Below are 14440 nucleotides of genomic sequence, written 5' to 3'. Positions count from 1 at the left end.
TCTGGTGAATTTGAGGGCTTCTGGCCCGGGGGTCAAGTCTGTAAGGCTGAAAACCCCTTGGGGGAAGGGGAGAGGAATATAACTCTGGTCAGTTATGTTTCACCAACTCTCCAATGCCCACCAACCCCTCCACCATGTTACAATACACAAAGCAGATGGGTGCCAGTGTGGCTCACGCCTGTCATCCTAGCTACTCAGGAGGCTGAGATCTGAGAATCACAGTTCAAAGCCAGCCTGGGCAGAAAAGTCTATTGGACTTTTATCTCCAAATATATATATATATATATATATAACTGGGCCTCTTAAGTTTTCTGAGAAGTAATACTTCATATTTTAACCCCCAAAACACTCTTGAGGATGAGTACATGCAGATTGATAAAGCTTGGAGGCTGCTGAGCCCCTGTTTTAATAAACATACCCCACTATTTCCTGAAAGAAGCCAAGACAGTGTTTTCAAAGCCTTGAACAATGACAGCTCTGGCTGCTCATACTGTGTGTATATGTGCGTGTGTATGTGTATGTGCATGTGTGTGTGTGTATGTCTGTGCACATATGTTGGGAGTACTGGGGCTTGAAATCAGGGCCTGAGCACTGTCCCTTAGCATTTTTGATCATGGCTGGTGCTCTACACATGAGACACATCTCCACTTTCAGCTTTTTCATGGTTAATTGGAGATAAGAGTCTCAAAGACTTTCCTTCCGTGGGCTGGCTTTGAACCATGATCCTCAGATCATGGTTCTGAATAGCTAGGGTTACAGGAATGAACCATCAGCACCAGGCTCATCATTTGTCCATTTTGAATGTCTCCCCTCCTCTCCACCCCACCCCCCTCCGCCCCCCACCCTTGCCCCTGTACCTGACAAGAATGAGACAAGTGTTAGAACTATGATATCTCCAGCATGCTGGAAGGCAGACACACAGCTACAAGATCAATGGGGGACTTGAGGATTCAATGGTTTCCTTGAGTCAGAGCATGTGACATTTCCCCAAGGCTGGCAATCTCCTTATAGAGACTTAAGGGTGAACAGCCAGTGTTCGTGCGTGTGAGGTGGGAGCACACACCATCTCTGCGTACCTGAGGGCACAGGTCAGTCTGTGCCAGGTGCTGATCATTTGTTATAAGATTAGAAACCCATTTCTTATCCTCTGCTTCATGCTGGGCTCCCTCGTCTTCTGTTTTTGGGGTTAATTCCTAATGTCTGTCTTTCCAGAGTTTGGCTTTCTGGTTAGCATATGGTTTTATTGGAATGAACCTAGAAGGTGATAGGTTCCATTCTTTGCTTTTTATTCTCTCTCACATTTAACACTACAGCCTCTGGGTAGGGGGCGAGGGGGCGGCGGGGTGGTGGAGGGAGAAGGGAGGGCACAAATCCTGGCTCTTCTGGGTCTTATAGATGGTCAGGAACACCAGCTATGCCAAACAAACAAATAACCAGAGTTGTGAAATGGAGTTGAAAATTTATACAACAAGCTCATCGATCAAAATCTGGACACCAGAGAACAGAGTCAATTATCAGGTATTAACTTGCTCTTGCTGGCCATTTTAATGCATTTAGAAAAGATTCACTTCCTTTATGGGCATGTGCGCACACACACACACACACACACATGCACACACACACACACACACAGAGCTGCAAATGCTTTAAACAACTCTCTGCCTCCCCTTGGACTTTAAAGATGTCTGAGCACAATCTGACTTCTTTCTTTCTGAAAGATGAAGACATTGGAGAGCCTGCGCCACAGGTAAACTCTGCTCAACAGTATCCTAACCACAAATCTCACATCTGTGTAAGAGAATGTAAAATAACACTTGTCTTATTTTCAAGGTGGGCGAACTGGTACACAGAAATATGAGTTGTTGCTTTTTTTAAAAAATAAATCCAGAAGGAAAGGAATATAGGAGGCAGGGAAGGAGGGGGAAAGGAAAGTAGAAGGGAAGTAGGGAAAGGAAGGCAATTGGCATTGGCACCAGTGGCTCATGCCTGTAGTCTTAGCTACCCAGGAGGCTGAGATCTGAGGATTCCTGTTCTAAGTCAGTCTGGGCAGGAAGGTGCAAGATTCTTATCTCCAATGAGCCACCCAAAAGCCAGAAGTGGAGGTGTGGCTCAAGTGGTAGAGCACCAAACTTGAGCAAAACAGCAAAGGGACTGTGCCTAGGTCTTGAGTTCAATCCCCAGGGCCTGTATAATAACAACAAAAAGAGTAAGAAACCATTTTCCCCCCTAGCAACGACTCTGCAGCCCCCTTTGGTAGAAGTGCAGGGTCCCAAATACATGGTTTTAATAGTAACAATATTCATGAACAGTTTGGGACACAAAGGAGGAAGGACAGCAGGAGCAGGGTTCCCTGAATTCCAGGCCTCTCCATATATATTCTTCAAAAGCCTCTTTGGGGACAATTACTCTGGGTTCCCATCTCTGAGGAGGTGCCCAAGACTTAGGGGAGACTGTCTGCTCTTCTCCTCCAAGGGCATCTGGGGACCATCTCTGTCTGGCACCCTCACTGGCCTGCTGCCATTCTGCACCCCCACCCCCACCCCAGCCAAGCAGCTAGAGGGTCCCCACCGTAAGGCCACTGACTTCTGAGAAAATGGGAATTTAAGTTAGACACACAAGTGAGGCAAGCACCAGGGAGAAGCTCAAAGAAAAACACCAACCAGGAGTCATGGTCGGCAGAGGGCCACCTGGCAGGGCTGACTCCTGAGAAGGGGCTCAGGCTGGGGAGGAGGGTGGGCCAGGCACATCTCCTGGTTTGTCGTGCATGGATGGCATCTCTCTGGGGACATCACTGAGCCTCCAGAGCACTGGCTGTCCAGGTATCCTCCAAAGGAAGTCACACCCGTGGGTTAAAGATGATGGCTTTGAGGGTTGTTGTTTTTTCCTAGAGTCAATCTGGATTTAACCCTCCAGAAGTGCCCCCCACTCCCCATTGCCCCTATGCCACTCGCTAAGGCTGACCCCAGAGAGCCCAGCCCACCAGGACCAGCGCACAGCTCCTCTTGTGTCTGCCCAGTGGACAAAGGGAGGGACCGCCCATTACCCATCATGCCTTGTTCACCAAATCCAGAAGGAAAAGGAGGACACAGGAGGATTCCTAATCCACACTGGGCACCGGTGACTCACACCTGTATTCTAGCTACTCAGGAGGCTGAGAGCTGAAGATCCTAGTTCAAAGCCAGCCCAGGGAAGGAAAGTCCCATGAGACTCTTACCTCTACTTAATTACCCCCCAAATCTGGAAGTGGTGCCGGGGCTCAAGCGGTAGAGCACTAGCCTTGAGCATAAAAACCTAGGGAGAGTGCCTGGGTCCAGAGTTCAAGTGCCAGTCCCCAGGGGGGTGGGGGGGGGGTGGGAGGCAAACAAAAGCAAGAAGAATCTCAATCATTTCTGCAACACATGTATGTCACTTGGGTGACCCTCTAGGTTGAAACATCCAGAGGAAGGTTCTAGAAATCATAGAAACATTGTCCACATGGCAGACACGACAATCCACGTCTGAGACCCCCTGACTGGGCTATGGATTTCCATTAATGATGCTGTTGTTATTTTTTAAAAGCACAAGGCTCACAACCCTGGCGGCTGCAGGCTCCTCTGCCTTGCTGGGCAAGGGTTGGGGAATAGTTATAGCCAGGCCTCTGGGTTCATCTTTCTTCTAGAAATATCCAGGAGGGAAGGGTGATGGGGCCTGGAAGGAGGGAGGAGGGAGGAAAGAAGTAGAGCTGTCAGTGCACTTGATGTTAAATAAAACCTAAAACCTACCAAGACTCAGCTGAGAATTTTAGCAGAATTCAAATGTGCTAGGAGAGAGAAGGGGGGGTATGGCTTCCATCTCTAAGGTTCACAGCTAAGCTGGCTTAGCATCACACATGCCAAGGTTAAAAATAAAAAGCAGCCATCCCTGAATGGCACAGGAAGGAAGGATTGAGGTATGCTTTTTTGGTGGTGAAGGGAGGAAAAGGAAAGGAGAAACTGGTTTCAGACCAGAGGTGTTCATTACCTACAAGCCAGATGCTCTGACTTGGGCTATTTTGCACTCGAAAGGCATTTCATAGTGGCACACGATTTCATAATGATCTTCTTTTTTTTTTTTCTTCCATCGAGGAATCCTTCGTGTGCAGTGGAGCGTGACTGAGGCCCAGAGTCTCAAGCAGGGTACCGCTGCCTCCACCCCTGCCCTGGGCTAGCCTCAGACCCTGTCCTTGTACACCATGATGCGGGCACCAGAAATCACCACGGGACAACTGCATTGGCCCAGAGCCACGGCTGCCACAGTGTGGCACTCACTCCCCTAACCAGACTTCACGATGGCCAGGACCATCCACAGGCCCAGCTCCCCGTGGCCTGGCTCTGCAGCAGACAGACTGTGTGCCTGCCTGCTGGAGACCATGTCCCGCCCCTCACCCCTGCAGCCGCTACCTCCTCCGGCCAGGGCTGGCTGGTAAAGACGACAGGTGGGCCCTGTGGTCCTTGGCTACCATGCCAACTACCATGCACCCCTCCCCAGTTCCACGATGATTCCGATGGATCCTCACCCTTCGAGGGTGCTGTGGAGGATGCTAGGATTTGCGCATGGTGAGGAACCCACACATTGTACCAGCCTTGGGCTCCCCCTGACCCGGCCTTGTGTTTTCACATCACACTGGGTGGCAGGAGGCCGGTGGGCACTGGGCAGTGGCGGTGCCACTCTGAGGAGTGCTGTGCACGACTCCACTTGCCCTGTAAACTTGTCCCTGGAGTGTGTCCGATTGCTTCAAGGAGCCTGGCCAGCTATTTCAGCACCTGAGTGCCTTCCTGTAGTCAAGTTCTGCCTCTTGGATGCTAATTTGGGAACAAAAGCCCAGTGCTGAAAGGTCCCTGGACACTTCCAAAGTGCTTCAGCAAGGCCTGGGGAGGGGAGTGTGTGTGTGTGTGTGTGTGTGTGTGTGTGTGCGTGTGTGTGTGATGGGGGCAAGGACTGCACTGCCCCTGGGGACACATGAAAAGAGTGAGGCTGAGAGGGCTGGGTGAGCTCGAGCAAAGGGACAGAGCCAAGACTAAAACCTAGGGTTCTCGCCATCCTTCCAAGAGCAAAGGGGTGGGGGGGGGGGAGGCGATCCCAGGAAAGCACCAACTATGCTAGGCTGAGAATGAGACTCCCCAAGAAGACTTCCTCATACCCTTCCCCACTGCCTGACTTAGGGGGAGCCTCTCCCAAGCCCAGACTCGCCCCAAGGGGCTCTGTCCTGGCTCTTTCTTTGGGGGGGTCCTTGGGGCGTAAGGGATCCACCAAGGTCTACCCAGAGGCAAGCAGCCTGTAAGCAGAAGATACATTTATGGAACCCAGGGTCGGCCCTCCAACCTGCACCCAGGATGACTGGAAATCTCTTTTCCCTCCCAGAGCCTTCCAGGTACAAGAGGGGCAGCCCTTGTTCATAATCACTGGGAAGTTCCTGGTAGATCTTTCTACTAAACGGCTCCCTGCTCCCCAGTTCTTGCATGCATCTGAGTGAACCCACCCAGTGAGCCCCTGAGGGGCTCCAAGGTGAGAGCCAATGGGGACGGGACAAGCGAGGTGCACCCGAGTAAGGGGAACCCCAATTCTTACCTGTACCAATCCAGCCCGCGGCCGTAGTTCCTGTCGAAAAAGTGGGGCTCGGTACCCAAGGCCCGCACGTCGGGGTGCACGCGGATAAACTCCAGCACCGCTCGAGTGCCCCCCTTCTTCACGCCCACGATGAGGGCTTGGGGGAGCCGCTTGGTGCCCAGCTTCGGGGAGCCGGAGTGGTTGGAGGCCGGGAGGCGCGGGGCGGGCGCGGCGGGCGCGCTGGGCGGCGGTGGCCCCGGGGAATCGCAAGGGCGGGACTTGGGGAGAAGTTTCTGGGCGCTGGCACGGGGACCCCGGAGGCACCGAGGCGCGCCCAGGAGGCGACTGCGGCCCAGGTCGTCGCAGCAGCACAGGAAGCTGTAGCACAGGTAAGTGCAGGACAGGGACAGCGTGAAGGCGAAGAGCAGCCTGCGCGCCCTACGCGGCTGAGGTGGCCCCGCGCGCCCCAGGACCCTATAGGCCATGGTGGCTCCATGGGCCCGCGCCGGGGGACATGGTTCGCCGGGGGGGACCCCGCGGCCGAGCTGCGGCGCCGCCGCGATCGCCTACGGGGCTGGCGAGGCGCTGCCCGGGGCGCACGGATCGGGCGTAGGGGGCGCCGTCTTCTCGGGGCGCGCACCATGCCCGGGGGTCCCCGGGGCCGGCGTGGCTCCTGAGGGACTCCGCGACCGCATCCCCAGCATCTCCGGGGTCCTCGGCGGCGATGGGGGCTCCGGGCGGCGCTGCTCGGGTCCTACGCGCGCCTGGTGCGGAGCGCGCCCAGCGCCTGATGCCCCATTCCCGGAGCGCCCGGAGCTCCCGGGCCGCGCGGCTGCGCCCGCTGCGGGGAGGACCGCACCGGACCCGGGCGCCGGCGCCGTAGCGCACGGGCTCCGCCGGCTCCGCGGGAAATGCCGGGCGGAGCGCGCGGCCGCCGCTATTTAAGGAGTCGCCTGACGTCAGCCGCGCGGGTCCCCCGAGCCCGCGCCGCGCCCCGGGACCCGGCCCGCCCCTGCGCCCCCACTTCTCTGCCCCTGGCCAGGGACGCGCACCCTGGACCCGAGCCCGCAGGCGGATCCCGGGGGGAGGACGTGCGGTCCCGACTGCTGGGGACGGCGAGGGGTGCGGGGCGCATCAGGCACTCCTTCCCGCGGGGAGCCGGTCGCCTCCACACCCGGCCACTGAGTCGGGGTGGAGCCCCAGAACCCCGACCCCAGACCTGGACCCCGGATGCCGACCTGAGACCCTAGGCCCAGACCCCGGAAACTGATCCTAGACCCCAATCCCAGACCCTAGACCCCAGACCTCGAGCTCACACCCTGACCCTAGATGGCAGACCCCGATCCCGACCCCTAGTCCCCAGACCTCAGACTCTGACCCCAGTCCTTGATCACAGACTCCACACCCTGACCCCAGACCCCATGCCCCAACTCTAAGCCCCAGACCCCAGATGCCGGATCTTAGACTCAGACCCCAGACCCAGATCTCGGACCCCAGCCTCAGACGCAGACCCCAAACCCTAGACCCCACACACCCAGGCCTCAGACCCAGACCCTGATCCCAGACCCAGACCCCCAGCTCCTGGCGCATGGTGCCACCTCCCTGGCCCACCCATGTCCTGCTCGAGTCCGGATCCCTCCCCCCACCTTAAGGGGAGTATGTGCGGGGAAAGCCCCCCGCCCCCCAACCTGGCATAGAAACACCGGCAGCGCCCCCGTCCACGCTTCCCCTGCCACCTCGCCGCCCGCAGTGGGACTTGGTGCGGGACCAGGGTGGTGGGCGGAGGCCCGGGGCTCCCCGACCTTCGGTGACTCCTGGCAGAGCGCCCTGGATCCCCGCAGCTCGGGACGGGGCGCCCTGCGCCCAGCGCTCCCCGCTCCCCCGCCGGGCCCCACCTCGCGCGCGCCTCCTCGCGGCGAAGCGCGCGCGCCCGGAGCGCCCGGAGCGCTGTCCGGAGCACAGAGGCCCGGTGCGGGTCAGGGCGCGGTGGACTTGTCCCGAAGGGCAGGAAACCGAGGGACCGGGGCCGGGAGGGGTCGCGGGAGCCCGCGCGGCCCGCACGACACTCACCGGCGGCCATCCGGAGACCGATGGCCACGGCATCCACGTCGGAACCCCCAGCCAGGTTGTACCTGGTGGCTCTGCCTCCCAACCCAGCCACTCAAGAGGCAGCGACCCAGAAGACTACAGTTCGAGGCTAGCCTGGGCAAAACGTTAGAGGTTCCCATCACACGAATACGTGGGGGGATGGTGGTACGTGCGCGGGAGGCCAACCATGTGTGAGGGATATTAGAAGGATCTAGGTGAAAGTGACCGACCCCACCTGGCAAAAAAAAAAGCAAAGAAAGGACTGGGACATGGAGGAAGGGAGGGAGGGAGGGAGGGAGGGAGGGAGGGAGGGAGGGAGAGAGATGGAAGGAAGAGCAAAGAAAGATAAAAGGAAGAGAGACAGAGAAGGGGAGAAGAGGAGACAGAGAACAGTTACCAACAACCCTGACCTCTGACCTCTTGCAGCTGGGACTAGAGGTGTGTAAACCAGCCTTGCTTATTGGACAACCAAAGCCAGTTGTCCCTCAGCAAGGCCAAGTCACCTTGCCTGGGTGTTCCCCAAATAGGGACCCCTCTGAAATAGCTAGAACACCCTCCACATCCCCCAGCTCTCCTAACAGCAAGACTGCAGACCTCAGCTGAAACCAGGAAACGTTTTGCCCCTCAGCCAGACAAAACCATCTCAGGAAAGCTTCATGGCTACAGGCTGTTCCACACCTGATGTATTAAGCCACTGACATTATTATTGTTATGGGTGCCAGGCCTGGGGCTTGAACTCAGGGCCTAGGCACTGTCCCTGAGTTTATTTACTCAAGGCTAGTGCTCTACCATTGAGCCACATCTCTACTTCCAGCAGGTTGGGGGTGGGGGGAGGAGGGAGGGGGAGAGAGAGATACTAATTGCAGATAAGAGTCTCACTGACTTTCCTGCCTGGGTTGGCTTTGAACCTTGATTCTCAGACCTCAGCCTCCTGAGTAGCTAGGATCACAGGTATGAGCCACCAGCAAGGTTCAAGGTCTTAATTACATACAGCACATCCACATTCCCTCCCTCCCTTTGCTTATGGCTCACAGATTCCATCGGAGGCTGCTCTCCGGGATGGGAACTAATTTGTCTAGGTGTTACTGAAGTTTGGCATGTAGCTGAATGAACACCCAGGGATCCTCAGGAACGTTCTGCAGGCTTTAAGCCCCTCTGTTGGCTGTTTCAGGTGGGGCTATGTCTAAGATCTCATTGTCTTTTGTCTGAAGCTCCAGCTCACCAGCTTGCCGCTCAGTAATGTTCTCTAAGTGTTTCCCACAAGGGCTGCTGATTGAGGCCCAGCTCCCCACCCCCCTGCTGGGCTTGGACAGTAGCATCTCTGGGACGCCTTGTGTGGAGTCCTTGCACATTTGACCTGATTAAATTTCATCTCATCTCATCAGTTCATGGCTCCAGTTTTCTTCATGTTTATTTGAATCTCAAGTCTTACATGATGTTGACTGATTGAGTGTGTGTGTGTGTGTGTGTGTGTGTGTGTGTGTGTGTGTGTGTGCCAGTCCTGAAGCTTGAACTCAGGGCCTGGGCACTGTACCTGAGCCTTTGTGTGCTCAAGGCTAGCACTCTACCACTCGAGCCACCATGCCACTTCCAGCTTATTCTGAGTAGTTTATTGGAGAGAAAGAGTCTCACAGACTTTTCTGCCCTGGCTGGCTTTGTACTGTGATTCTCAAATCTCAGTCTCCTGAATAGCTAGGATTACACGCATGAGCTGCCTGCCCCCAGCTGTATAAGTCTGTGATTATGTGATTTCATTTCTCAAAGCATGAACCTGTCTTTTCCTGGTCTCGTGTCATCTCCACATTTGATTACAATTTAATTAATTCTTCACTCAAATCATTAATAAAAATGTCAAAACAAACATGTCAAAAGGAATTCTAATACATACTTTCATGATTCTTTCCACACCATGGAGCCTGCTATTTCTGTGCTCCATTGTTAAAATTACAAGGTTAGAGAGAGTAATCCACAATGACAAGTGCCTTTTTCCCTCCCTGGAGAAAATTTTAAAAAAATTTTAAACCATGGACACAATGATTTCTCATAATTTTGTGCTTGGTTCAGTTTTTAAATGATTTTTGACTATGAATTCATAAGCTCTGGAATTTCATCAGAGACAGGATGTGTTTCTCCTTCAAATTTCCCACCAGCTATTGCCACTGAGTCGGCTAGCATTTCATGAGGAATGACACAGGCCGTGGGCATGCCTGCTTGTTGCCCACCATTCCTATGATTTCCAGCTCCCAGTCCTTTGAGAGCAGTAAGTAGAGGATGTTGACACATATGGACTGTCACATGATGCTCATGCAAAAGGAAAGACGCAGGTAATGTGGAAGTTGCACAAGGCTGGGCCCCAGGCTCAGCCTGCCCTGTCACTCTATTGATGTCTCTTCCCTCCAGAAGTTACTCTGTAAGCTGGGTGCAGTAGCCCCCGCCTGCCACCCTAGCTACTCAGGAGACTCAGATCTGAGGATCCGGATCTCAGTTCGAAGCCAGCCCAGGCAGGAAAGTTCATAAGACTTTATCTCCAATCAACTACTCAGAAAAGGCCAGAAGTAGTGCTGTGGCTCAAGTGGTAGAGCACTCACCTTGAGCACAAAGAGGCTCCAGAACAGCATCCAGGCCCTGAGTTCAAGCCCCAAGACTGGCAAAAAAATAATAATAATAACTGATCTTCACAGTGCTGTACATGGGTATTTCAATTCAATGTATCAGTTCCCCACACATGGCCATGATTCTGGGTGGCTGTGGGCTTGCCTAAAACTTGAAGGTTTTGTTATTAAGGGAGGACACTAAGCAGTTACGCAAAGCACCTAGCACTTCTGCCACCCTCAGGATGACAGCTTTACTCCTTTTTCCCTCACTCAAGAAGGGACGAGGAGCCAGGCCATCTATTTCCTAACCATGTGTCTCAGTCACCTGAACTGGAGTCTCTACAGGGAGAACTCATCACGTGACAGTTATTGAAACTTTTCTTCTCCAATGTGAACTCAAGCCAAATAATCTTAACCCTTCTGCTGGCCACCTATGGCATCAAAAGGAAAGACAGTGAGGATAAAGCTGACCGAGAGGAAAATCGGGACTGAGAAAGATGCCCCTGATGTGGCTTGCAGGAAGCATGGTGCCTAGAATCGTCTATTCTAGTTAAACAGGTACTTTTTTCTGTTACTAGTAATTGAGTGTCCTAATTAAAACCAGACAATGGAGCAATTGCCACCTTAATTGCCTCATTTTAATTAAAAAGTGGTGGAGAATGGCATGAGGTCTTATTTTTAAGGATCTAGTGGGAGGCAGAGATCAGGGAGATCACAGTTTGAAGCCCATCTGGGCAAAAAAATTAGAGAGACCTCCATCTCAAACCAGTGAGCTGAGCATGGTAGTATGTGCCTATAATCCCAGCTACATGGAAGGCATTTGGAAGGTTTGTGGTCCAAGGTAGGTCCAGGCAAAAACACTGAGACCCTTTCTGAACAATAATGAAAGGAAAAAAAGAAATCTGGAGGCACAGCTCAAGTGGGAAGATCCCTGTCCAGCAAGTGTGAGGTCCTGACCTCAACCACCTAGCACCACCAAGAATACAAACAAGCACAAAGGGCTGTGAACAAACAAGGACTGGAGCACGCAGTTACCTTTTCTCCCTCCATCTTCGCCATTTATTGTGGCATTATATTTACATAGTGATGGCATGTGTCATATAAGAGAGAGAGGGAATTCTGCCTTTGATAATGGATCGATAAGGGCTACCGGTTTGTGTGCGATGGCAATGGAATGGCAGTGATAAGCAACAAGCAGAATTAGGGAAGGCACTGTGGGAAAGAACATGGAGATGGCTCGAGAAGAGGGGGGCTGGGCGCCCTAAACAATGACAACCACAGGGGTCCCTGCTCTCCCTTGTGCCCACCCTCCCCTGCCTAGCTCTGAGCCCTGCTTTCTCTTCTATGCCAGTGTGTTTCGCCTCTTCCCTCCCACCCCATACCCTACATGAAGTCCTGAATTTGAAATTAGAAACCAAGTTTTCTTTCCCTTATATCTTTGCACCTAATCAAGCTTTATTATTCCGTTTTATTTCAGCTTCGAGTTTCACATCTTTGCCTAAGTGTGGAGTTTTGAACAATGTGACATCAAAATGTTCCCAATAAGGGTGGTTCCTGAGGCGCCACGGGCAGGAAGGAGGAATCAGGCAATCATTCTGGGAGGGGTAAGGACAAGGGGAGCCAAGTGGATGTGGGACAATAACCCACATTTAGAAAAAAGGTGGAGCTGGGGACTGGTGGCTCACGCCTGTAATCCTCACTGCTCGGGAGGCGGAGATCTGAGCATGGCGGTTCAAAGCCAGCCCAAGCAAAAAGTCCACGGGACTCTTAGCTTCAAGTAATCAGCAAAATGCTGGAGGTGGAGCTGTGGCTTAAGTGGTAAGGTGCTAGTCTTGAGCAAAAGAGCTCAAGGACAGCACCCAGGCCCCAAGTTCGAGAAAGAAAGAGGGGAGAAGGGAGGGAGGAAAGGAGGGAGGACATAGAGAAAGGATGAAAGAAATTTGTACTCATACTTTCTTTTTTTTTTTTTTTTTTTTTTTGCCAGTCCTGGGCCTTGGACTCAGGGCCTGAGCACTGTCCCTGGCTTCTTCCCGCTCAAGGCTAGCACTCTGCCGCTTGAGCCACAGCACCGCTTCTGGCCATTTTCTGTATATGTGGTGCTGGGGAATCGAACCTAGGGCCTCGTGTATCCGAGGCAGGCACTCTTGCCACTAGGCCATATCCCCAGCCCTGTACTCATACTTTCTTGTCTGAATAAAATCAGAGGATGACTGTGGCTAGTCCCTAGGAGGCTAGTCTACAAGGAAGTGACCACCAGGGATTTAGCCTCTCGTGTGGGCTACTTCTGTAGTTGGTCATCTCTCCTCACCCCCCACTTCCTTTGGATGGGACTAGATTTGAAGCTTACTAGGCTTGATCTACTACTTGTTCCACATCCTCAGTCCCTTTTAGCTTGAATTCTTTTCCACATAGGGTCTTATGTTTTTCCCTTGAGGACTAGCCTTGAATTGTGATCCTCCTACCTAATACAACGATGAGATTACAAGTGCTAGCCACCATGCCCAGCTTGTCTATTGAACTGAGGCAGTGCTAACGTCTTTTACTTTTTCTATGGCCAAATGATGGACTCAACTATTGGTATCCCTCTCAATTCATCCCCAAACCTAGACCCCTTCAGTATAGGAAGAGATTCATAGTAGAAGAAACAACTGCACAGGAAACATAGAACTATTTGTTGGTTTGTACAGATTTTTAAAACTTCCTTTTTTAACATTCTTTCTGTTCTTGTTATCTGTTACAATATATCCTCAGTGCAGAAACCAATGAAAATAGTGAGAAACAAGAAAAATAAAACCTACATCATAGTCCCCCCCAAATTTGTTACTATTTTATACACTGATCATCTCATTAATATTATTAGTCTTTTATTTATAACCTTCTAATTACACAAGATATTCATTCCTTTGCTGATGGATCAGCCTACACCTACCATGTTGTCATTTTTCTTCCCCTTTCACAACACGGTGAATCGATTTTATGTCGTTTAATGCAGACTTACGTACAACCTCTACCTTTTAGCAAGAGGAAATACCTTCCCCCGGAAATGCCGGGGGTAAAGATGGTGCCTCTTTCTACCAACTTGAAACTTGTATTGACAACGAACTAAAATCAGTCTCTGTCTTCAGAAATCATCTCATCTAAGACTCCTCCTGCTCTGGATCCAATGTACATGTCTTGTTCTTTCCCCACTGGTAGGGAAGTAACAAAATGCCCAGTGCAGGCAGGCGTTGGGTAAGGACTGTCCAGGTACAGATGTAGAGAATACCTGAGTGAGCCCATTCCTCAGAAGACACCTGCTGGAGCCATTAGGACAGGATCCTGAGAGAAAGTCAGGCCTCTTTTCTTAGGTAGACAGGATTTACAGGATGGTGGACATAACATATAACAGATAACAGATAACAGATGGCCCATCACGGTGCTTCTTCCCATCATGCCCTGGGTTCCTCCTCAGAAGTTTCTTCTTCCCACAATGCCCCTGGCCTCCTGCTCAAACACCTTTTCCCAGAATTCCCTGGGTTCCACTCAACCAATGAAAAGAGCCAGGGGTGGAGCTTGCACAAGTCATCAGCAATCAGTGCATAGCCCAGGGGAGGAGTGATGGGTGGGGCCCTGTGCCATAATAACCTCCCTGGAGAGGATGCCATGGACTCCTCTTTGGGCTTCTCTCTGTGAAGAGTGTATTTCCTTCCTTTTTATTCTTTAATCACTGGAGAAACAAACCCATGCTTCCAGATGGCATCAATCTACCTCATCTCAAAGGACAGAACGGTTGCCTTACCAATCCCCTGTTCTTGTCCCCCTCCCTCTTGCTACATCTTACTTCCAAGAACAAACATGGTGGGTGGTGGCTGGGCTGCTTACCCCCTAGGCTTCCCTGGCCCTCTCTTCCTCCTGTCTGTTTCTCTCCTGGGCGGGGCCAGCCCTCTTCCCACACAGCACAGCCACATGCTGAACACAGCCAATGAGTAATGCCACTTGTCCCAGTGAGCCCTAGTCACTTCCTAGCAGTCATGGTCCATTTTCTAAGTCCCCCCCCTGGAAATATTTTGTACATCAGCTCTAGCCTCTCTACTACCATAGAAGAAAATTGGTTTTGTTTGTTTTTTGGTAGGTTGTAAGGCTTGAACTCAGGGCCTGGGCACAGTCCTTGAGCTTCTTTTGCTCAGAGCTAGCACTCTACCATTTTGAGCCAC

General features: G+C 52.5%; 1 protein-coding gene across 1 annotated transcript in view; it reads right to left on the bottom strand.

Moving 5' to 3' along the window:
• The window catches only part of Hs3st2 (heparan sulfate-glucosamine 3-sulfotransferase 2), a 75598-nt gene extending 69548 nt beyond the window's left edge, over positions 1 to 6050 (bottom strand). Inside the window, exon 1 of the mRNA XM_048332685.1 lies at positions 5587 to 6050. Coding sequence (XP_048188642.1) covers positions 5587 to 6050 — 464 coding nt within the window. The remainder of the gene's footprint in view (positions 1 to 5586) is intronic.
• Between the last annotated feature and the right edge of the window lie 8390 nt (positions 6051 to 14440).

This window comes from Perognathus longimembris, chromosome 23 (genome assembly GCF_023159225.1).
Source record: "Perognathus longimembris pacificus isolate PPM17 chromosome 23, ASM2315922v1, whole genome shotgun sequence".
In the NCBI taxonomy this organism is placed as follows: domain Eukaryota; kingdom Metazoa; phylum Chordata; class Mammalia; order Rodentia; family Heteromyidae; genus Perognathus; species Perognathus longimembris.
The sequence above is the reverse complement of the archived record's forward strand: the minus strand, read 5'-3'. Positions and strand labels throughout refer to the sequence as shown.